The following is a 26449-nucleotide window of genomic DNA, read 5'->3' as shown; positions in this document are numbered from 1 at the left end:
CGATGCATGGGGATTAAAATAACCCAAGATCTACAAAGTATCTTTATAGTTAATTTCATTTGTCATCAATGATTAAGATACGCACAGTGCCATGGTTGGGTTCATGTGACCCAAAAAGTAATTCCGAATTAGACAAAGGGGGTGGAAATTTTTTTGACAACAAGCATATTATAATGCTGATCCTGACCATCTTTTTGTGTGATTTCTATTCCCTTGGGCCCCTTCTTCGGAAAAGCCATTTCTTTAATAGCTTTTAGCGCTCCATATCCTCGCTGTTTCCAGCTTTGTTGCGGGCCCCCACAACCATCAGCTGTCCAAAATCTTTGACAAAATTTTCCATATTAAAGTCCAATATTACAAGAGATCAAATATTCCCGGAATAAAAAAATCCCATAAACCCCCCATAAACCAATTTTAAATTAGTAGAAGATGTTAAAATAGCATTCTATCGTATAGCTGTCATGGCCTGAACCAATTACTGCATAAACCAAACAATTAATTTAAAAATTGAATAAATTTGTATCCAATCAGATGTGATGTATATTTGTAAAATTATGCTGATAAATTATATCTACTTCTAGGCAATATCCGGCTGATGCTGAACAAGTGTTGTGCTTTTCGAATTGTGCATGTATTTTGGGAGGCTAACAGAGTTGATGATTGAGTCGCCTCATTTAATGCCCAATATTCTAGAGAAATCTTTTAGATTCGATGCGCTTCTGTCTCTCCACCACTGTGTAGTAGTTTTCTTTCTATGGATTCAGTTAGTTGTGCTCATGTGAGATTAGTGTAAGCAGCGGATGTACAAAAAAAAAACATTCTAGTGATCACAGCCACCAATTCACATCAATCACAGGCTGCCGACCGAAGTGATGGATCCACCACCATTCATACCCATGAAGCTGAATGGCCCATATTGATTAGGCCCAGATGGACACCCATGAAGCTGATGGATCCACCGCCCCTCAAAGCTCACTATCAGGGGGTACAAAAGTGGGACCCCCTGAACGAACGGTTCGGGTAGGAGGTTTTGATCCCTGTAGAGGGATTTGCCCATTAGATGGTTTGGAAAAAGTTTGGGCCCCGCCCCGGGTGTCGATCGTGCGGTCCACAGTGACGATGCGTCGCACCAGGGTACGAGCGCAATGTTGTAAAAAGTGGGCTGTTGATTGAACCAGAACAGGAACTGGGCCAACGGCTCAACCGTCAGTCTAGTCAGCCCGAGTTTCACTGTGATATCAAAATGACATAATAAATATACTAATTATTAATTATTTTATATAGAAATAGATTAAAATTATAGATAAATAAATTATAAAAAACTAAAAATAAATATAATTTTTAATAACTTTTGGTGCTATAATAACATGACATTACAACCGCAAATAGTGAGGGTGGGAGAGCTAAAATTAAATAAAATCAAATATGTTACATTAACATCAAAATTATAACATAAAAAGAAAGGGAGAAAAAAAAAAGGCCAATAAAAGAGAAGCTAAACTAAAAAGCACATGAGATGAAGAGAAATTTGGATGCTTTCGATGTGGTGTGGGTGATAAGGTGTTTGGAAGGTTACAGAGCCAAAGCCCTTTTGAGGTTGCAGCTTGTCTCGTTCATCACCACCATCTTCGTCGCCCTTAAGTTTTATCCTAGGCTTAGGAAAAATCTTTTGTTTTTAAAAATTATAGAAAAGTCCTTAAAAGGACTAAAATTATAAGGGAGCTATATTTTTTTATTATTTAAAAATGGACGGATCATACAAACCTAGTATGAATAGTAGGAACACAGGATAAGGTCCACCCAGCATTTGATTAAAAAGACTAAAATGCCCATGTTGCTTTTGTATATTGTAAAACTTTCAAACATACAAATATATGCTTACCAAAAAGAAAGCATATAAATATATAATGGTAATTTCACTAATGGGACATCCTTCACTTGAGATAGGCCTAGTCAGAGGGGGAAATTTTAATTAAGCAAAGCTTGAGGTCGGCTCTATTATAACCCAGGTCTTCCTTCTAGGCTCAAGTTCAGATTGATGAATACTGAGCCAAACTTACATACCAAACAGGCAACTAAGTTTAATAGTAGGAGCCAAAGATTCCCAAACCTATCCAAACAATTGTCAGAGTCAAGCCTAATGGCCTGTGCGCATATTTGTATTGTTTAAGAAATACAATGATAAAAATATGCTCTTGGAGAGGATACCAACCAGTAGGACTAAGTCTTGTTGACCAGAATGGTTTTGACTATATCACAGATCTGTTGACTTGGTCAAAATGTAAGCTAACCTTTGGTGGGAGGCCAATGAAATCTCTCTCTCTCTCTCTCTCTCTCTCTCTCTCTCTCTCTCTCTCTCTCCCCGCAACTATGTGGAGAATTAGCATGGAAACTATATTCATCAGCTTGATAGCATGCTAATTAGTACTCACATTAGCAAATCATCATGTAGAGAAGAACCCATCAATGATTTGATCCCAGCTTAGGGGGTGATTGTAGCTAATATACGACGCTGTGTAGAAGCATCGGCGATTAATAACTTTTATAAGCATCATTTGTTATAACTCACGATGCAAACCAAAAGCGTCATAAAATTCCATAGTAGCATTGCTGACGCTTTTGCAACGTTTTAGAAAGCGTCGGGAATCAAACTCGCAACACTTTTCTGCATCGGTAAATCCGTTAAAAAGTGTCGGCTGGGCTGGGTTGACTCATTATGCAAAAGGGAAGCTAGCATGGCTTTCATGCATCTAGCCTCTCACAAACTGCCCTGGAGCGTAACATGCGGCGACCATCATGATTGCATGGTTCTTGCTCAGGTTCCTAAGAATGGTTGTCCTCAACATCTCTTTGATTAAGACGAGTATGAGTTTGAGCACAGCTCGGTGGTAATTGACTGGTTGGCATTACATATACCAAGTGAATCAATCACTTTGAGGGACCATTCAAGGTTCACGGACTTTCCAGCAAGTTCATTAATCCCTCCCAAAAATTCAGTATTCTCACTGACTTTGTCATCGAATCTCCATGATGTTTACCGCAACCGAATTGTCATCACCATGTGATACAAACAATATCACCATTTACAGTATTGTTGATATCCTTCTCACCACCCCAAACTATGTCAGCTGTCTGTCTGCTAGAGATTTTGTAGCTGTCTCGGTTAAATTTATGATCTTACTTAGTTTTTTGCATCATTGATTCATGTGTTTGGAATTAACTTGCTGACTGAATTAACACAATGGTAAGGGATCTACATATGTTCTCAATCCTCCTCTATTTTCTGATCATATCTAGCAAAGCCAACTTGCTGACTGGACGATTTTTGCATCAATATGATGATGACTCAATTTTGAACGTCTCCTGACTTACTTGAGCATTATTTAGATGGTTATTATTAAGGTTATGATTGTATAAGTAGCATTAGTCTTTCCTTGCTTCTGCATGTCATCTTCCCCTTTGTTGTGAAATCTCATGACACACAGTTGCAGCAGGCCTAGAGATAGCTCTGATGGATTTTTAGCAGTCATATACATATAAATCAATTTTATCCCTTTAATAATGATTTTTTCACATAATAGTGTTAATAGTGTGGAGGAGGAGTGACCGGGGTACAGAGCTTACAAACTTGCACATTGAAGATCTAGAGATTCTTCAGATCACAAATTACTTATAAGATTGTTCATCTTGTTGAATAATTTAATCGGTCTACTTACAAACCACTATCTTTTATAAATTTTTTTTTATTATTTATGCAAATTCTTTATAATTAATTTTTGTTTTTTTTTCCTAATAAAGACCAGATAGCTTTGCCTCTCTCTTCATCAAAAAAAAAACCTCTCTCTTCATCAAAAATTAAAAGAAAGAACCAAATGAAGTTTTTCTAAAGAATCCTACAGTCATTTTTTAGAACCGAAGCCTATTCTTAACATCATGAAACTTTTAGTCTACTTAAATTGTGATTAGAAAATAATGAAATCATGGTTACATGAGGATTATGGTGCACATATTTGACGGACCTCTCTTAGTAGATTTCAGGTATTTCAAGCCATACAGGGACAGGACCCTTGGCAACTTACTGGAATTTAAATTTACCTTGGATACTGCCACCGACAGAGAACGATAAAAAAGGAAAAAAGGTTTTCAAATCACTGTCCTGTTTCGTTGGTTTCTTCATTATTGGCTCGTGGAAACACACATTGGTCAAATCGGAATTTGCCAATTGTATGGTGAGATTGGCCCACAAACTGAACGGTCTTTTGAAACTTGTAAGCAATAGTGCTTCATCTTTTCGAGAGATATTTTTTAAGAGCAAGCTCTTTACCTCTGACTGAAAGGGACGTTTTACCACAGTTGGGCCCAAAACTTTTAGCATAATATTCTGAGAAAGTTAGTTAGTGGAGTTAAATCTACTGATATCATTGTTTAAGCATAATTATTGCATTAGTAACGTACACCGAGAACGTGGAAGCTGCACGACCTTAAATGCACGGCCCCAGATGACGAGAAATAATTAGGTAGATATGTCCACCGTGAGCCTAAATTACACACACACAAAAAAAAAAAAAAAAAAAAAAATAATTTCATTTTAGATCTACAATGAATCGGATCCACCTAATAATTTTCCTCAGATGATAAAAGTTGGAAAAGATCTTTGAAGTTGTTGCCAGTGTTCGTGCAAAGAGTGGCAACATCATCGACCTCTGTAGGACGATGTATACATAACGGAGTGCAGTAGGCTGCGGATGCAGTGGAAACTTGCCAATCAACTCCTTCGATGGCAGAACCGGAACAATAACCCCCTTTTTTTTAATCGTTTTCGTCTTTTTAATTTCTTGGTAGATGTCATGTGCAATTGCCTACATTATTTTGCTCTAATTGTTATTTCCAGAGATGACTTCTCAAGGTGTACTTGGTAAAGCTATAATGAACTTTGAAGGGGAAGAAGAGGAAGCCTTCTAAAGATATAATTCCTCTTGCTTGTGAAGGCTTACAAGCGCAAATATTCCATCCAGGATGTGCTTGGAATCAGGACAACCAAGCATGAACTGGACATCTCATTTCCATGCTTCTTCCCAATATCCACAACATTGAAAACCTCTAAACAAGTATCTCCTTATTCAATTATCATGAGGCATCCCTTGACTTCAACAATATGCCTAGGTATGAGTATATATTAAGTATAAAGTCTCATAAATCAAGAGCATAACAAACCTTTCAATTCATAAAATTTCCGCCTGCAATATTCTCCATATGAAAGCACATGATCTCGCAATCAAGTCAAATATAGAACATGCATTTGTTAACCACATGTTATGAACCCAAATGATTGCTCCTTTTTAGTATATGTTAAGAGATTAATTAACCTAATGCATGCCATTTGAACACAATAATAGATCAAAAGATTTGGTAAGCCATTACAAGTTTCATCTACTAATAGGCCTTGACATGGATTGTGGTCAGGGATGGACCCTTAGGGATAAGGTGCCCTACCAATAATGAAGGCTTTAAAAGCCATGGAAGGGGTCATACGTTTGGCCACCTCCGTTTACGATATGTGGTTGTTAAATAATCCCCTCATCTCCTCCCGTCGACAGAAAACCTCAGACATTCTTCTTTCTTCATGAGCCGCAAATGGTTGGTGCTATGAAGTGACATCTTGCTACACCTGTCACAATCTTGTTCACAATAGCAATTGGATGTCATGGAACTGATATATCAGTTTCTCATAGCCTTTTTCAAATTCAGAACAAGGTAATTGACAAGCTATTGTAACTTGCATGTACATGCGAGTGGAGGTACATGTTTAATCTCGCATTGGTTATACACATGATAGATCTTGAATACTTATACAAAGCTAAGAAACCCAAATTATACCATCCATCTAGACTTTTGGGATATGGTCCTGGTCTATGACAAATGGTATCGGAGTGAATTTGATCCATGACTTATGTGGACTAGAGAATCCTATAGCATGGATCCATTTGGACAGACCACAAACTGATTATGGTATTTATGATTAGAGTTGAATGGGTTTGGACTCTTAGCACAATGGTGCACGCTAAGGCTTCAATGGAAGGAGTATGTTAAGATCCGTGCAGATATATATCTAGTCCTATATTGACTATACATTGGGTAGACCTTGGATATTTATATAGAGCCAAGGATCCAAATAATATCTTTTGACTATTCTTTTTGAATGAGATGCTGGATTTGACAGTACATAAAAATATTAGTAATTTCAAAATAAATTATCTTTAAGAGCATTTTGCTTAGGATGCGGAGAAAATGTGCATTAATGCTTTTCAGAAAAATAACATGCATTCTACTAGAAGAAAACTAAAAGTACGGTCCATCTTTCTCCTTATAAAATGTCTAAGCGCCCATGTACGGCAACTATAATTAGACATCTTCAATGATTTTATTTCTTTTTTAACACAAAATGTAATATGGTCCCACCATATGAAATTTTCTAAAGCGGCCCCTAAAAGTAGAGTTTCTGATGGTGGCTCTAGGACTGGTAATATGGATTAATTTCATAGGTTGTATGCTACAGGGCATTAATTGTTCCTAACTAAGAAAAAGGCGATATTTCTAGCCTTTTGATTTTACTTAGATTCACTTTCGGGCAAGGGTTGTATCTTATACACAAAGAAATTAAAGATTCGTCTTTCTTCATGCAAATCCACCGTCAGATCATGCAACGATCACTTCACAGTGGTTTGAGATTTGTGCGGGGTGCAGTCCTATGGTCGGTGTTGCGAAAAAGGATCAATCATTTTTTCGCACAAAAGATACAACCCAAACCCTAACCGACAGTGCCCTAGAAATGATAGAAACATATGGCAAGCCATTTTATCCCCCACAGCAAAAATGAGAGGGTGGAGCACAGATACATGGTCCCACCTTGCCTATGTAAAGAAATCCTGCTTGTTTGGACATGAACCGCATCCATAACGACACGAAAGCGTGACGCCATGCATAATGTGATAGGCGAAGGCTTAGTTCCAAGGCCGTATGCACAACTTTCTACGCATGTGCTGGATTGTTCGCCTGCCCTTCTCTTCCAATCATGCATAGCATTCTCAAAGGTATAGTAGTCACATGCATGTTACCTGTACCACACGGATATGGACGGTGGATGGCAGATCAAACCGATATCCTTTTCCCCCCGCCAACTTTTTCTCGACACAGTGAATGGCGGGGAAGCTAAGCCACTTTTGTAAAAGCCAAAAGGTGACTACATCGATCTAGATCAACCTTTAAAGATTCTTCATGAATCTACCCCTGAAATCTTTCTTTTTTACTCTTTATTTTTTAAATTTTAAGTTGTTTCAATTGAAAAAGGAGAAAGTAAGTCAATAAGAGATGCTTACACGCACACAGAGACCTACAACTACAAGGCCTCCAATAATTTGCAATGGATGAGGAGGCGGCTGAAGGCCACCAACTTTTTCTTCATGGCAAAACAGGGCGTCTCTCGATGCAGAGTTTTACACAATCTATGCAGGATTTGTCAAGCTGCAAACTCGCCAGGTCACACTTACGACGTCCCACGGTAAGCGTACGTCTCAGGCTTACACGTCCGCACGTGAGATACGGATGCCATCCGTGTCGGTTTTGCTTCCCGACAGCTGTCCTGCGCATCCCCTGTTCACAGTCCCCGGGGTGCGTGGTCCCAAAGAGATGGCGTGCGTTTCGCTCTATTGCTCTGACCTTTCGACGCGTGGTCCGAAGGGACGCCCGCCGGGAATCTTCTCGTGATGATGATGCTGACGGGGCATCGTACGAATGCCAGGGACACGAGGTCAACGGACCGACAGCGGGCCTCGAGGCGGCGGCTTGTCGGACGGAGGCGGTGCGGACGACCTCGACCAGCACCGCTTGTATCCTGTTCCAGCATCTCAAGCCATATCCAGCGGCCAAATGCGCGAATCTCAATGCTCACGAGCAGATCGAAATCGGCTGCCCGTGAAAAAGATCCGCCATTCCTATCAGCAAAAAGAAAAAAAATCCACTACCGTCTTAATGAGATAAGGTTGGGTTATATGGACTGCTAACCTAGCTTTGGCCAGGAGGGAAAACGAGGATGGAAGATCGGAGAAAAGTCTATTTGGATATTTCTATAGAATTAAGTTAAAAATCTTGTAGATATCAGCATATATTTACTATATAATGTGCGCCGATTATGTCTAATATTATCAATTGGATCTCTTTCGGTCCATTTGTGTAGGGTGGAAAAAAAACTTGTTGAGATTATTTTTTCTTTACAGGATTTGGGCCGGCCTGCTCAGAAATTTTTTTTTATGAATAACTTAAGATGGGCCTTGCCTGTCCATCTTGTCATGAAGTTGGATTGCATGGGATTATCCAAATAGGCCTGAAGCATTTTTATTTACCAAAAAATGAATAAATTTTTTTAAAAATTAAAAATATCAATCATGAGGTTAGAGCTCCTACCTCCGTGATTAGGTCTTAATTTGATTCCTGGCCGATATGCCACGTGTGAAGAGAATCCCCCATTTTCTTTTTCCTATATTTAACAGAGAGAAATCCAACCCAGTTCATTAGTACACCATTTGAAAGGGGGGATAAATGTGGTTTATGTAGGGTTAACTCCCAGACACCTTTAGCTGTCGGATGGGATAGGTTATCATGATTATTTGGTCTATTAAACCAAGCTTAAGTTGTATTTAAGTAACACTGGCCTAACTTTAAACCTAGGTACAACCTAGTTTTGTGCCTTCCTCTTATCCTTGTATTAAATAGGAGGTGACAGATACTGCCTCTATATGGGTACAATAATCTATATTGTAATATTTTATTATATTAATCATATTGTATTATATTAATATAAGATAGTGAATAGTATTATTATTATTATTATATAATATCATATAAAATTAAATATTATAATCTTATCTTACAATGCAGTACTTTAAGAAGGAAATTCAAAAGAAATCAAAATTTTGGCCATAAAATTTTAATTGCATGGAAGCATAAATTACGGGTTTGCCATGATGCATCAAAATATAACTAGAATATTTCTTAGAATCGCCATTAACGTAAGTAGTGAAACACCACCACCACCACCAGAAACTATGTTAACCATTTCTTTAGTTCTTGAAAACTTTGCTCGCATGTTTGCCGACCATTCAAAATTGACTGTCTTCTGAGCTAAATGGGCTAAGGGCATCGCTATATTTGAGAATCCATCAACAAATCTTCTATAATAACCTACCAAATTCAAAAATTTGCGGCAATATCAAAAATATTATTTTGATTGCTCCACTCCATTACAATCTCTACTTTCTTTGGATCCCCTAAGATTCCATCTTTAGACGTTACATGCTTTCAATCTGTCCAGCCATAATTTATATTTCTTTAGTTTGGCAAAAAGCTAATGAACAAGTAACAGGCACTTTATGGTTCACCCACCTTAACCGTAGGAATGGCTACTTATTAAACATATGGTTGAGTGCCCTGCGTAACAAGGGCAAGAGGAGGTGGCGGAACGTAGCCGCATCTTTTCCGGTCTAGGAGATGGGGAACGCTTCCTTCCTTTCTTGGAATCACGGAGTGCCTGCATCCACGTACAATATAATACTATATGATATCATAATATTATATTAGATATTATACTATAATCTATAATGTAATATCATAGTATAATAGGATTTGAAGGGTATATTTGTCCGGTCTCATGAAAAAATCCTTGGGGCACGTTTATCCCCAAATAACATTCATATTCAGTAGACATACAATGAGCAAGCAACCACTGCCCAGTATAACACCATTTTCACCCGAACATAAAATAGGCAGCTCCCTCTTTTCAATGCATATGGCACCTTCGAAGTGATTGGTTACACATAGGAGGCCTTGTAGTTCGCAGCATGGTTAGCCTCTCCGTAAACAAGCTTGGCCTGCCACTAACTATGGTTCGAATGTCTCGAAGCAAGAGGTGACACCATCTATGCCGCTGATGTCTCTCTAGACCTAGCTAATCATCGTAGCCAAATTTCATACCTGTTTATATTGGAGTAAATTAATACTTTCGGTAGAACTTTTTCTTATCCCAGAAACATATACTCGATCCAAATGGTGCCTAAGTTTTTTTTTTTTTTCACATACAAAGAAGACCGTCCCAAGGATTTCCCTTGCAATAGCCCCATTAATATCTTGGTCACTATATGCAGCACCATAGTTTGTTCTCTGCAGTACTAGTTAGTTAAATATTCAATGCTCGCCCCTGAGACACAGAAAAAGAAGAGAAATTCTAGCTCATTAAGGATGTAGACCAAACATGGAGGTAGGAATAACTCTGGAACTTGTACAACGCTCCTTGTAAGTATGTTAGCCATCGATGTCTACTTCAGCGGATGTCGGTGGGGAGAAGATGACCACACCATTTGTTAATTGCTTGCAAGGCAATAGAAACTGGAAGGAAGACTTTGGATGTACATTTGAAATTGTTAACGTTAGTATAGCAATAAAAAGATGGATTAATCTGGTCTCCCACATGAAGGAGTGATGGGACCTTTGTGATTAAGAAACAACAAGTGGTCACTTTAATCCGGATGGAACCATCAAATGATGAACAAATTGTCGATGGTGGCCCATTTGTCATGGGAATGGTATCTTCCGGCATGCAAGCACCAAACCAATTTACTGATATAATAAAAGACCTGGGAATCAAACACATGTTTCCATATTATGAAACTAATAAGTACGACTCAGAAGAAAAGTAAAGAATATTGATCGAATCTACTTAGAAGAAGTTGTGGTGAAATTGTAAGAGAGGGCTGCAAGACAGTAGTGAGAGCATCGATGACTGCTTAACTCTTCCGGGCTAAGAAGATATCTTCATCAAATGTTATCATAGTTAAATGAATAGAAAACTAAGAAACCAAGAGGCATCTATAGGGCGCTGTGCTCAGTTCCTATCGTTCGAATTCATGAACGCAAAAAAAAAAGTGTAAGACGATAAGATGGATGTGAGAATATTGGAAGGCGGGTGTTCATGTCATTAATCTAACCATCGTTCCCCTAAGCACAAGAATACGGACCCACTCTTTAAGAAGACAGCTATTGACAAGAACAAGCAACGGTCAGTTGATAACGATCATTTCATTGGTCTAAATGACTGAATCAGAGCTGTAATGTCCTTGCTTGGGGAAGGCAGAAGCTTCCAATCACATGGTGGCAGCAGCCCCATATTCGCCAACTATTCATGGTTGTAGCCTAAAGCTCTAAAGCAATGAATTCCAAGATTTTAAGATGATATTGAGAATTTAAGACCAATTTGGGTGGGAAGAAGAGCCAAGAAAGTAGGTGCATGAAATTTATATCTGAAAGAAGAACTGCAAAATAACTTAACAGCAAATAGCATGCAAAATCAAGCAATGTTTGTCCCATCAAAATGGTATTGGTTACTGGTTACAATAATTTGAAACAGAAATAAAACTTATTAGCTATTGTATAAGAATACTCTCAGTTCGATCATTCAGAAACTATTTACCGAGTGAATTGGCTGATCAAGAAATTATGATCAAATATTTTCTTGATAACTAATATGATGTGCACTTTGAATCCCCTTCCACTATGCTTGATGGGGACATCAGCTAGGTCCCCATCTTATTTGCATATTTGTTTATTTTATTTCTGGGTTTATTTGCATTTAGGGGTTTATTTGTGGTTTATTTTATTTCTGGACTCATTTGCATTTTAGGGCTTATTTGTGGGTTTTATTTTGTGTAAGGGGTTTTATTTTAAGTGTTCTTATTGGGCCCTATTTATAGGAACTATTTTCATGATTAGGGTTTAATGAATGATTAAGAATTTCTTTTCCCTACGTTCTTTCTTCTCTTCCTCTCCTCTCCTTCTCTATTCTTCCTGCGTCTCTACAACCTCTTCTTCCTTCTCCTTCTCTTGTTCTTCCTTCTTCTCCTCTTCCCCCGCACTGGTGCTACATCAACTTGGTATCAGAGCTTCGGCTTTGCCACTGCTGCCAAAGCCACGATCCAGCGTTACCTTTCTTCCCTCTTTCTCGGTTTTCACCAGGCGCTCTCTTTCTCGGTTTTCACCAGCCCCCCCCCTCCCTCCCCTCTGTCGGTTTTCACCAGAGAAAAAAAAAAAAAAAAGAAACCCCTGCAGCGGGATCCTCCACCGCCCGACACACCCGCGACCACCATCACTCCCGCTCGCCATAGATTTCCCTCAGGTCCCCATCCTCCCTCTCGGTTGTCACAAAGAACAAAGGAAGGGCCCCGCCATAGATTTCCCCTTCTGCCCATCGCCGTGTCTGCGCCAACTGCCGCCCCACCTCGCAGCGCCACCGACTCGCCACCGGAGATCGTCGCGTCCCCACGAGAGCGCCGCTGCCCCGAGTGCTTCGCGTCTGCCACCAACCGTCGGCGTCGGGTCCATAGAGGGGACCGCCGCCGACCTTCGCCGCTGGCCACGAAGCCGTGGCCGTGATCTCGCCGCCGCCGCAGGTCGCGGAGCCGCCGTTGTGATCCCTGCCTCGGCCCGCAACCGCCGCCGTGAAGATCGACGCCCTCCCGAATCCGTCGGGAGGTTGAAGAAGGTTGGGGCAACGGGTAAGTCTCAGACCCGTTAGCCCGCCCCACTAGCCCGGATCCGTTCCGGAGGAAAAAAAAAAAAAAAGACGCACGTGACCGCACGTGCCGCCTAAAAAAAGAAAAAAAAAACAAAAAAAAACCTTTGCACGTGACTGCACGTGCGTAAAAAAAAAAAAAAAAAAAAAAAAAAAAAAAAAAAAAAACCCTACCTGTTCATCTTCCCCGATCGGCTGCCCCTCACCGCGTCTCCGCCGAGCTGCGCCACCACGCCCGCCGCCGTGCGACGCCTCCTTCGGGCGCCTCTTTTCCTCGGTCGACCGCCGACGATCGAAGCCGACCGTCACCGAGCCCCGACGACGCCCTCCCCGCCGAGCCGCACCACCTGCGTACCCTTCGCCGCCTCCGCCTGTGCCGCTCCGCCTTTGCCGCCTCCGCCCGTGCCGCTCCGCCTTTGCCGCCTCCGCCTGTGACGCCTCCTTCCGCCGACGAGATCCGCCTCCGCCCGTGCCGTCTCCTGCCGCCGCCTCGCCATCGCTGTCCCCGCCACTCCCGCAACCGCCCGATTGCCACCACCGCTGCATCCTTCCCCGCGCCCGCGTGCTCCACCACTGCCGCCGTGCGCCGTCGGCCGCTGCCTACTCCGGACTTGCAGCGCCCATCGCCGAGCCTTCGTCCGAGCCGCTCCCATCCAGCTCTCATCCGCGAACAGGGACACCCCTGTGTGCCAGGCTGCCAGCCGAGAGGTGCATCAGGCCACATCCGAGCCGACCGGCCTGGCCCAGTTGTCCTCAGCAGGCCGCCAGCCCAGCCCGTGCGCCATACTGTAGCGCGGTCCAAGCCCAATCAGCCGCAGACCCTGTTTCAGGCCCGATCTAGCCATTTTTCAGCCCACTCCAGGAGCCCCTTGTGCTGCAGATCCAGGACCACAGCTCCAGCTAGTTTCACTCGGCGCCAACTTCGTGCTCGAGACTTTACAACTTCCGGTTGACTGTATCCACCACAGGTAACAGGTTGTTCTTTCTTTTGGGCTTGTTTATCTAATTATGTTCTAGTTCTCTTGCATGACGGTCCTATTTTGAAAACTTACTTTCCTGTCAAACTGCAAAACCTAGAACATTTACTACCACACCCATCATACCCACCATTTAAATCTAAATATTAAATTAGCACACTTTGGCAACAGGATAATTCTCAATATCCGTCGATCAGATTACTTTAGGATTAGAACGACTGTAATACGTGCTTGCAACCTAATTTCTCATAGTGATTAATTTTCTACTTTAACTCTGAAATAACCAAAGTACAAATTAGTAATATTTAATTTTAAGTTATCTTTGTAAAAATTTGTTGATTTCCGAATTTATAGTAGATTGCAGTAGTAGGTTGTCTTGCATTGCATTTGGTAAGTTAGGGTTCATTAGTAGCATTGCATATCATATCACCAACTAGAGTAGTCCCTGCATGCCAACCCGTAGTGGTAGAGAGTACCTCCTCACTGACTCTCAGACCCCTTACCCACCATGGACCCCAGCGTTCTACAAGATATTTTGGGACAATTAGCTGCATTACGAGCTGATCGTGACGAATTCAAACGAGAGATCCGTGTTCTAGTGCAACACCCTAGGACTCCTGAACCGTCAACCCCAATTGCAGCTTATCCCGAGCTTGGTTTGACCACACCACCTATAGCTTTTCCCCATCCCCCTAGGAACCAACCTCCTCCTGATCACCAGCGCGATCTTGATGAGCGACTACTTCGTACCGTACGAGTAGATGTCCCCACATTTGCTGGTCAATTAGAGCCGAGTGTGTACCTTGATTGGAGAGCAGCCATGGATAACTATTTTGAGTGGTACGAAATGACTGACGATAGAAAAGTACGATTTGCTAAAATGAAGCTTATTGGGCAAGCTCACTGGTACTGGCATAATGTTGAACATATGCGTGAGACCCAAAGGCTTCCTCGTATCACTACCTGGGAGGATATGAAGGAAAAGCTGAATGAGAAGAATCTGCCATTCTCTTACCGACAACACCTTATGGATAGGTGGCAGAAACTAACTCAAGGGACATCAACCGTTGCTGATTACATTGCACGATTTGAGGAGTTTCATATGAGGTGCGGTGTAATCGAAGAGGAGACTGTTACTCTCTCTAGGTTTCGGGCAGGACTCCACGAGGAGATCCAAAAAGAACTAATCCTCCGAGAGATTACTACTCTTGGCCAAGCATACCAGTTGGCTCAAGATGTAGATAGTTTCTTACAAGCCCCTGTAGTGAGGTGTACCGACTCTCGGTTCATACCTCCAGGAACCCGACCTAATCAAAACTACCCCGCACAACCCAGGCAGTTTCCCAATCCTTTTAACCAGCCCGGCCCTAGCCAAGCACCGATTAGGACATCCCCGATACCTGTCCAGAACCATTCAAATGATAAAGAAAAGGGCATACTAGGTCCCAATCCTCCTTCTAGAAGCCAAACCCAATGTTTTAGGTGCCAAAAATTTGGCCATATAGCATCCCAGTGTAATGCCAAGACCTATCTCATGACTGAACTAGAAGTTGGGACTCAAGCGAATGAATGTGTTGAAGAAGTCTATGAGCCAAACATTGAGGATTTTGTAGAAGACTTTGGAGACGAACAGACCGGGTTAGAGTTTCTCCAGGCTGAACCCCAAAAGGAGCCCACTGATCCAAATAACCAAAACCCTAGGCTTCATGTGGTTAGGTGCACTCTAACTCAGACTAAGACCGAACAAGATTGGCGTAGGACCTCCCTATTTTACACACTCATTAAGATCAATGATAAAACATGCAAAATTCTATTTGATAGCGGAAGTTGTATTAATACCATTGCTTCCGGAGTTGTCTCCCGCCTCGGTCTGAAATCTACCCCTCATCCCAATCCATATAAAGTAGCTTGGGTAGATAAGACATCTCTTTCGGTGTCGGAAAGATGCCTCGTCCCGATTCAATTCCTATCCTATAAAGACGAAATCTGGTGCGACTGCATTCCGATGGATGTAGGTCAAGTCATCCTAGGGAGGCCTTGGCTATACGATATGGACGTCACACTTCATGGGCGTTCGAATTCGTGTAGCTTTATGTTCCAGGGTCGGAAAATTATACTGAACTCATTGCCTCCTCGAGAGTCCACCCCTGAAAAGAAGAGTGCCACTCTACGAAAAGATGAACCATTTCACATCATTACTTCGAAAGAGGTAATGAAAGATATCGAAAGCCAATCATCTGTGTTTGCCCTTGTGGCTAGAGCCATTAGTATGGAGTCGAACCTTGAGCACTCACCAGCAACAGTTCCCCTGTTGGAGGAGTTCCACTCTGTTTTTCCTAAGGATCTTCCAGATACACTTCTTCCGATGCGTGATATCCAGCACGCGACTGACCTCGTTCCCGGAGCACCCTTGCCAAATCTTCCCCATCATAGGCTCAACCCAAACGAGCACACTGAACTGCAATGTCAAGTTGACGAACTCCACACCCGAGGGTATATTCGTGAGAGTTTGAGCCCCTGTGTTGTACCTGCACTCCTCACTCCCAAGAAAGATGACTCTTGGAGGATGTGCATTGATAGCCGTGCCATTGATAAAATCGTTAAGTATCATTTTTCCATTCTTAGGCTGGACGACCTCTTAGATTTTATGTCTAGTGTCACGATCCCATGGCAAGATGTCAGTATGGACTTCGTGTTAGAACTTCCTAGTACCTATATCAAGCATGATTCCATATTTATGGTTGTGGACCATTTTTCAAATATGGCTCCCTTTCTCCTATGTCCTAAGACTTCTAACGCTTCTAGATTTGCCAAACTTTATTTCAATGAAGTCGTTAGACCTCCTGACCTTCCAAAATCTATTATATATGAAAGAGATGTTAGATTCGTGAGCTCCTTTAGGAAAATTCTTAGGCACATGATTGGCACTAAATTAAAATTTTCGTCGGCCTATGTTAGGACTTTGGATTTAGTGTTACCGACCGCCGAGTTTGCATATAATAGTTCGGTCAATAGGTCCTTAGGCATGAGTTCTTTCGAAGTGGTGAATGGATATAAACCTAGGCAACCCATAGACTTGATTCTCATGTCTCATCAACATAAAGTCTCTGAGTCTGCACAATCATTTGCATCACACCTGCATTCATTGCATCAGGAAATCAGCAAACGTATTCACTCTAATAACTTAAAATATAAATTCCTTGCTGATTTGCACAGACGTTATAAAGAGTTGAATGTAGGAGATTCTGTCATGGTGAGAATTAGACCTGAACGGATTTCTTCGGAAACATTCAAAAAGTTGCAATCCCGTAGTGCAGGACCGTTCAAAATCCTAAAGAAAATCAGTTCGAATGCTTATGTTGTAAATTTTCCTGAAGCCTATGGGATTAGTGCGACATTTAATATTGAAGAGTTAGTCCCATACAAAATATCCACATTCATTCCTTCTGACCCTTTTGTTGCTACACCCACTGTTGTTGATCACCCTGATCTAGCACATGCTAGTGAGCCTCCACCTCCACAGTTTCATGCACGCAGAGAACACATAGAACATATATTAGATGAGCAGGTTATATCTACCAGGAGAGGAAGCTACCAACGTTACCTTGTTCGGTGGAAAGGTCGATCCGAATCAGATGTGTCGTGGATTTCGCGAGCTGAGTTGCAGCGCCTTGACCCGGATCTTCTGGAGCAGTACGACAGCCGACCCGATATACACTCGACGGGGTCGAGTTTTTCTCACCCGGGAGGAGTTGATGAGGACATCAGCTAGGGACCCATCTTATTTGCATATTTGTTTATTTTATTTCTGGGTTTATTTGCATTTAGGAGTTTATTTGTGGTTTATTTTATTTCTGGACTCATTTGCATTTTAGGGCTTATTTGTGGGTTTTATTTTGTGTAAGGGGTTTTATTTTAAGTGTTCTTATTGGGCCCTATTTATAGGAACTATTTTCATGATTAGGGTTTAATGAATGATTAAGAATTTCTTTTCCCTACGTTCTTTCTTCTCTTCCTCTCCTCTCCTTCTCTATTCTTCCTGCGTCTCTACAACCTCTTCTTCCTTCTCCTTCTCTTGTTCTTCCTTCTTCTCCTCTTCCCCCGCACTGGTGCTACATCAATGCTGATTCAACATTTTCAGCTGGAAGTATTTGTCATCTGCACAGAAGTTCATCCAGCGCAGCCTTTCTAACAGCATCCGCAAAATTTGAATGAATATATGAATTGTAAGTGTGTAATAATACTTTTCCAGAACTTCATGATGATTATAACTGCATAAAAACAACTGCAGTCTCCTAAAGACAATTGACTACCAGACTAAAGCTAGTCCAACTTGGTCCGTCACATGCAATAAGAGAGAAAAAGATAAAGTGGTTTAACTTTTCATTCAGGAAAAGGATGTTGGTGGAGGGCCAAGTAATAATGACAATTGACCTTAACAAGAAGGAACTAATCACCAATTATCTAAAACTTGTTAAAGTGCTGCTTTGTCCCCCCACTCCCCTATTCCATCTTTACCTACTCCATCTTCAAGTAATTAGATTTCTCCTTTTGTTTATTGGAAAGTGGTAGCTTTCCTCACACCTTGCGTCATTGACTATGCTTGGATCCCTGGTTCAGTGATAAATATAAAGCTCAATGATTTCATAATTTCTGTTACATTCTTATTGTCCAAAAGACTTCCTAGAAATGTCATGTCAACAAACCAGCCATATCACGCCAACAGGTTATGACAAAGAAGGGTGTCTAATCGAATCAAAAGGCACCTAGACAAAATTCTAGCTAAAGTTCTTCAGTATACAGTCGAAAAGCCTTCATACAAATGAGGCAACAAAAGAGATACCCTTGCAATTGAGATATGAAGCCCTCTAGGAAGAATGAGGAGATAAAATTATTGGCTTACGAAACACATCAGGATATGAGTAGGTCGATAACTGGTCCCAGGATCATTAAAAAAAAAAACATAAAGAGAGAGGAGTCAAGTGAATCTTGCAAACACATGTAAGATATAACGTCAGGTAAAATTGTATTGAGGAGTTCCATACAAAAGCACTAAATTATGACCTGCCATAGCGAAGAATCAAATCAATCCATAAGTGGCGCCGTTGCATCATTATTGAAAAGTCTAGAGGCCCTAAACATCAAAATTACTAGTTGAATCTTCCTAGCACTATCAGGTGGGTATCCCTTTGGCATTCCATAACTTACATCTGTCAATGCCAAGACAAGCTTTACAGGTCACCACCAACAACACGCTCAAACAATGGATGTCCAGGAACTTGATAAGGAATCTAACATCAGCAAATCAATGAAAAACAGATGCAATCAATAAGCAGCCTCAATGAAAACTAGGTATGTGTCTTGAAGATTGAAACGAAAGCATATGACTGATTGCTGGTCAAATAAGGTGTTCCGACAACAGTGCCCCGAGCTTATGGGTTCATTTAGCAACTAAGAAGAAAGATGAACTACGAAGCAAATTGTCCAGGATGTGAAGATATCATATGATGTGTTGGTTTCTAATCTTGAAGATATCATACTGAACATAACATCAAACACAGTCATTTGGGATGAGGATATAAAAATTCATTCATAAAATTCTACAAGAAAGGCACCTAGAAAATGAACTGTTCCTACAAAGATATATTTACCTAGAAAAACAGAGGGAGCTTGAAGATCAGCCAACTGCCTAGTAATTCTCTGCAAACAATCAAGATTTGTTTTAAGTCCAGTAACAAAAGAAAATGAGATCTAAAACCATGGAAGTTGGTCCCAAGACCAGGTAATAAAGGTGTTTAAGAATGCCAAGTTTGCTGACAGCTGTAATAATGAAAGAACAAATATATGGCATTTCAAAAAGCCGATCTGAAATGGTTGTGATGAGGCTTCCTACTCTCAGTTAAAGTATCCGAACAATATGGAATTTATCAATGTTTTCCAAAATATAAAAAGCCAACAAAATGAAAAGGAAAGCAGCCTTATCGCAATCCTTGTTCTTCTAATATAGCAACCGTAACTCTTGCTAGATTTTGATGATCACCGTGCAATAGGCCAGTTTTTGCCACTCACATCATGCACACCCACAAAACACTGGAAAAGTTGATGTAGCTACGAGAATCTTTGCCCGTTGCAGTATAATTTTGCTCTGAATTATAAATATATTTTACCAGGTAGCAACAGCAAGTACAACCATCATGGGAAGACATGGATAAAACAAGTGAACTCAGCCTGTCATGGCATATGCATCTTAATTTATTGGAGAACTAGTGTAAAGAATGAAGTCATGAAAGAGGAATGAGCTATGTTCTACACAGAGGTTGTATCCAACCAATCTTAATATAAATCACGTTGCCTAGTTAAACTCTACGCATACATCAACATCCAATCCATAGAGATGTACAAGCATGAAAAACATACATCATGTAGTACAGGACAGTGACAATGACAACAATAATAACAACAACGATGCCACAGACTACTAACATGCAGAAAAGCAAAAACTAAACCAATTGATCTACCCTGGATGACTAGAATTTGCATGAATCTAGCAAAGAGTGATGATGAAACACAAGAGCAAGTATCTTACAAATTATGGTAACTGTCCCAGACCTGATAAATTGAGGAATCATGGCAAGAGTTGACCTAATTCAATTGTGCATATTATGAGAGGACAGAAATGAGGAGATTGTTGGGGTAGATTTTCCGGTCTTAAAAAGAAATCCATGCATAGACATGTCTAGATAATTTATTAATTATTAAGCTATCAAGCAACCTCTTTTTGGCCTTCCAACTATTTTATGAACTTCTTAAATAGAGAGAGATGTAGATTGGGATTTGAAAATCCATAATGTTTTGAAATTTTATAGGTAATATTAAATTATTGAAAGAAATTGAACTGAAATACAACATGTATCAAGAATGTACCAACCTAAATACCATAGCTATCTCCAGAGAGAAACAAAGAAACAAGAGAATTTAGTGATGAGGCGTCAATTATCCAGGATACTCGTGAGTGGTTAGAGAACGATTCTTTTGAAGTAGATAAAACAACAGATCATCCGTACAAAGCCTCCTATTAAAAGCTGAAATTAACATAGATGTTTCAGTAATATGACTCTGAAGGACAGAAATCTGCCAAATTATCTTTCAAAGAGCTATTAGTTTTTATACAGCACAATAAGTTACTAGATAAATGCATCTAACTCATGCTTTATTTGTTATACAGCTAATCTTATAAAAAGCAGATTAGTTTTCATTTCAAAAAATCAAGATGTTACATGAGTTCAAACCACTCGCATGCTCCATAGAGTGAGGATGCGAAATTAACAAATTCTATAAATGCATCATGAAACTAGAAGCCAGATGCTTTAATGTGTAAGAGCTCACAAAAAGCAGATGGAAAAAAGTAGAAATATATGTTACAATGTCCATTCAGGACAAAAAAAAAATTTATCAGCTGATACATACAACACACCGTGAAAGACAAATATAATAAGTATGACCTCCCCACTTACGAACTTCTATAAGGCCTTTGGTCACACATTTTACATTTAGCATGTTATGCACCAATAGAGAATGACCCATGGGTATTCTGATTTAAACATTGAAACCGAAGGCATACCCACCTCACGAATGTACACCCTATATTTCCACATTACTTCTCTCAAATGCTCAATCTACATATCTTAATCATTTTATTAATCAGTTTCATACTTTCCACTAAATGTTTATGAAGAAACAAAGCATCTGACTAAAAGCTTCCTTCCACATTCCAGCATCCTCCTTGTGTGACATTTAATTGTTCTACATATTCTTCACCAAATTTTCATGGAGATATGACAGCTCATCTCCAGAATCACCAGCAAGCCATGATATGTATGATCACAAATTCTTAAATATCTGATTTTACTCTATATTTTTTCATGAAAATATTTTTTGTTGATTATCCGGGAAGAGATGATCAATCCATTCAATAGAATAATACCAACCTTCCATATTTTTTTATCATTTTTGTTCCAGTTAACTTACAAGCTTTTTGGAGCTCTTTCACAAAATTCCATAGGTGTCATAAAAGGTTATCAATAGTAATCAAGGCAAGATGCAAGAGAGCAGAAGGCTTCTAATACACGAAAGGGATTTTCAAAGCTTATAACAAAGGGAACCCAATACCTGAAATGCCCTGAAGTTCAGGTACAAGAGTAAACTAGAAATAACACCAGCTCAGAGATGAGAGAAATCTAAGTAATTAACAAAAGATATCAAGGTAACCAAGTGGAGGAAGATGTATGATGAAATGACACAAATTGACTAAAAACCTAAGAAAAGATAGTATAGGGGGCCAAAACCCAAACCAGCCAAATGCAAGGAATGAGGCACAACCAATCAAACAGAAAGATGCATGCTGGATCAAAACCAGATATATAACAAGCAACTAGGGAACAGTAGGTAATGAAGAGAACTCAAAACAAAGGATTTATTTAGTAACTGGAGAGCAAAATCCTTGGTTTGTGCGAAGGGAGCAACGAAAACCTCGACAACCTTTTGGGAAGGATCAACTGGCCTCGAAGAGTCCACCTCACTGTAATTTGAGGTGAAAGTATGCATAAAGGATAACAGGGGATGACTCCACTTCTACAATTTGATAATAAAGCCAAGACCTCACAAAAGAGAATGAGAAAAATCCCTCCAGTTCTGAGGTTCAACTAGACCTGGTAAGACCTTGTCACCACATGTCAAATAACTGTCAGACTATGGAGATGGGCATTCGAGAAAAGCAGGTAAACTGTCATCAAGAAGAGCATGTGACAAGAGTCACATCCAATAATGGTGATCGGTGTCAGATAAATCCAATTTTCATAAGACGGCAACTAAGATATGGTATCTTGCCCATGATGATCAATGCTTGCTTTGATACTTTGTATTTTCAGGAAGTGATAAAGAGCCTGATGATGTTGAAACGGGACCACTACCAAGTGCACATATACATCGAACATGGTTAAGATAGGCTGCAATGCCTCACATATAACTGCATATAGTATGCATAAACCTAGTATTTATAATACATCAACTTACATCCACGTACATAGCAATATACGTATAGCAATTAATAATGAGCCATCTCGTATCTTTGAAGTTGCTTTCAAGAGAAACTCCAAGCAGGCCCTCGTTAATGATGTAGAACTTGCATCAGAATTGAAAAGTACCAAATGTAATTTTTCAGTTATCTTATTACACAGAGTCCGAAAGAGTTCAACAGATAAAAAGGAAATATGGTGATGATTCTAGCAATAAAAAAACTTAGATATGTCCATATTGCTGCTGCAAGATTCAGCTTTTTAATGAAAAGGTAATATGATGGATTGGCACCAAATTATGCAAAAGAAGTGATATATGCAAGTTTATTAAGGCTGAAAGATTGGGTGGCTCCAAAAGAATTAAAACCATGGTAAGCAAACAGAGTTTACAAAGAACTCTGACAAATTGGAAAAAGCAGAACAATGTCAAGGAAGACATGGTTAAGTAATCATAAACATAGCAAACAAGTCTAGTTCCACATCAAGATATGACAAACTCCAAATGTATAGTTTTGATATATTCACTTCTTCTCTTACAATAATTCGTGAAACAGTAACTTGGATATCCTAATTGCTAACTGTTGCCTGGCACATCATTTTGTGGCTCAATACCTTCATCAACTTTAGGCCTGGTGTTCATAAGAACCTGCAGAAAAGAATAAAAATAGACAAAGATTAAAACTGAAGCTACAGGTGACCCATTTTATAGAAACTTATTGATCAGGGGAAAATAATATCTTGGATATACCTTCCTAAGCATAGTGTTCTCGTTGATCAAAGTTGAAATTTTTTCTTCTAACTTCAAATTTTTGTCGTGCAACTCTTTGGCTCTGGATTCTAGGTCATTCACATAAACTTTCTTTCTTTCTCTAGCTTGCTGAGCAGAAACCCTGTTCCTAAGCAACCTGTTTTTTTTTTTAAATAAAAAACTTAATCATAAGAGACAAATAAATTCAATGAACAATGGAAGCATCAGACACAACTAATCAAACCACTAGGCATTATTCAGCTGAGCTCTCACATGCTACTATATTAGCTTGCATGATAGCATCAGATGTGGTCAGAATACCAAAACAAGAAACAAATGGCTCAGAAAAGCATTTTAAATAATATATATGTCCGAGTAAACAGGCCAGGGTATGGAGAACTTTCAAAAGTATGCCCATCATTAATAAGATGGCATTACGTTAAAATTCAAAGATAATACTGCTAAAATTTTAATAAATTGTGTAAAAACTGACCCATGGGACCTTTAATAGACCATTCTCATATTTCCTACTTTTGGCAATCTCCAAGAAATATCCACTCAAGACAATCCTTCATATGGTTCTACTGATATCATCCATGTGTTGTTGGACACTTTTTTCAGTGATGTGTAGTTTCTATAGTATCACGACATGCACAGACATCAGCTGAATAGCTATATTTTATCCTAATCAACAACCATAAGTTCTGCAAAATGAATCCAAGATAATCAAAGTTCAGAAAGTAAGAATTTGAACTCCACAAGTATATGAAATATTAATTGTAACCCTTGGACTTTCTCATACCATTCTATAAAGAATTTATATTATCTTTAAATTAGTAGTACTTGAAGAGGATTTATAGCTAGCCTCTGCTCTTCTATTCATATCGGTGGCTGATTGGCTCGATGGTGGAGAGACACCTCTCATCACACATTAACCAATACAAGCCCCATGTAGTGCAGGCAGGCATGCTTGCGTATTCCGAGTGTAACTTTTGATGACCATAACTTCCCAAGGATTAAGTGAGGAAAGCTAGTATTGCATATCATTAGTGAGGCCTCAATGATCTCTGCAATATTTGAAGTATCGATGGCACTTGTTTCAAGGAAATTAAGAAGAAAAAAGGGAGGGCATTTAGCAGTCAATTGTTAAACTAAGATCTAAAGAAGTAGTTATTCTTGATAAGTTTATATTTTATAACTATTTTAGCTAAATGGGACTTTTCTTCCAATATGGGAGCATCCATAAGTTGTCCAAGTTGTGCTAATGTATTAAGTTGATCATGAAGTGTCTTGCTGTATATTTTGTCTAGGTTAAGTATTGGAGTTTGAACCATAGGATCGGGAGTTTAGTGTATAGAAAGAGTGCCTATTATTGCAATTTTTTTATCAATAACATTTCAAAGCCCGACATTTTTCCAGCTGTTCATTTAGGGATCCATAGGATACCATTGAGCATTTAAGGGTTGAATCTTTGAAGAAAAATGGTAGTCTTCCAACATTTTCCATTTACTATGACAGTCTAGTACAAGACAGAAGAACAAAATGAAAGATGAAGTTGAATATCAAGTGTAAGAAGATGGGGGGGAATAATTGACTATTCAATTTATTGCCTCGAAATGTTCTAAAACATGATAGCGATGAATTCAAAAAAGTTCAAAGCATAACTAAGCTGAGATTTTTTAATCTTTAAATAATTAGACTCTAGGGGGAAATCTCTCTGATTTGCATTATATTTTTGCCTGCAGCTTCTCTAATATTACAACCCTACCCGGCCCAATTTTGTTGTGTTACGACCAAATGAAATAATGTGTATAGTTATCACAGTAGCATTTATTTGGCATAATCACCTTTCCAATAATTAAAAATCGAGTTTACATTAAACTTTTCAGTTGGTGTAATTTTAAATGTTAGCTGAAAGTTATATATTCACGATATCATTATTTTATCATATTAAGCCATTTTGTGCCACTGTAACAGATAAAAACAGATGCTAGAACTTTAAGATGACTATAAGTGAGTAACCAGGCATTTCTGGGCCCAAATCCAATGTTCCATATCAATAATTGAAGATGAGACTCGAGTCAAATATACAGCAGCGAAGTCTAATTCAAGAACAGTTTTGTTTTTCCAGGTGAAGCAGAATTACCAATAGATCTTCCGTGAAATGGACGGAAGGAACAAACTTTATCAATCGCACTAATTATTGTGTTTTCTTGAATCACATTTGCACATCAAAAGATAGTTTTGGACGAAGAATCATATGATAACGCTTCTCACGAAACGAAAAATTAAAAGCAAGAAAGTGTAATGAAGCGAGGAGGGAGAGAACCTCTTCAGCCTTCGGTACTCCCGGTCCGCTGGATTCCGGCCCCGGCGGCTCTTGGAGGGCCCAGACCCGCCGCCGCCGCTGCTGGTGCTCTGCAGGATCTCCGCCGCCGCCGCCGTTGCTCCCGAGCTGCTCGGGCCCGACTCCACGTCGGGCACCGTGAACAAGTCGTCGTCGCTCTCCTCTACTCAAGGCGAAGAAGAAAAGATGAAATCGCAAGCCCAAGAGAACCGAAAACCTAACCCTAAGGGGACGAGAGAGAGAGAGAGAGAGAGAGAGAGAGAGAGAGAGAAGAGAGAGAGAGGGGGGTTGCGGATCACCTGGCTTGTCCTTCTCCGGCGAGGGAGGTTGGGGATTCCTCTGGGAAGCGGCGGTGGTGGCGGCGTCGGGGAGAGACATCGCGGGCCGCGATCGAGGGATGGAGGGCGAAGGCGAGGGGGAGAGAAGGGGAGAGAGTTAGGGTTAGGGTTTGGTGAAGGGAATGGAGGGGAGGGGAGAAACGTGGCGCTCTCCATTGCGGTTTCTTTGGGCACGGCTTCGAGGCTTCGTCGAAAGTACGCAAAGAGAGAAGAAGAGACTGGTGAGAGACAGGAGACCACGTTGGCGCGCGGAGAGCCACTTTCGTATTGCTAAAATTAATTGTTGGTCCCTAATTTAATAAATTATAATTTCCAGGTCCCGTAAGAGCAAGTTTTTTTTGGATACTCC

General features: G+C 40.1%; 1 protein-coding gene across 1 annotated transcript; it reads right to left on the bottom strand.

Annotated features, from left to right (window-relative positions):
• Window positions 1–23008: 23008 nt before the first annotated feature.
• On the bottom strand, window positions 23009–26255 carry HYH (HY5-homolog). Its single transcript, XM_008809709.6, has 4 exons — window positions 26062–26255; window positions 25745–25925; window positions 23416–23572; window positions 23009–23313 (listed from the first exon to the last, which is right to left on the bottom strand). The coding sequence occupies exons 1-4, from the start codon at window positions 26138–26140 to the stop codon at window positions 23242–23244; spliced, it is 489 nt and encodes a 162-aa protein (XP_008807931.3). The 5' UTR covers window positions 26141–26255; the 3' UTR covers window positions 23009–23241.
• Window positions 26256–26449: the final 194 nt, after the last annotated feature.

The sequence above is a fragment of the Phoenix dactylifera genome, chromosome 2, assembly GCF_051530095.1.
Source record: "Phoenix dactylifera cultivar Ajwa chromosome 2, Ajwa_hap1_PhDact_Kaust_v1.1, whole genome shotgun sequence".
NCBI lineage: Eukaryota > Viridiplantae > Streptophyta > Magnoliopsida > Arecales > Arecaceae > Phoenix > Phoenix dactylifera.
Note: the sequence above shows the minus strand (reverse complement) of the source record. Positions and strands in the feature narration are given on the sequence as shown.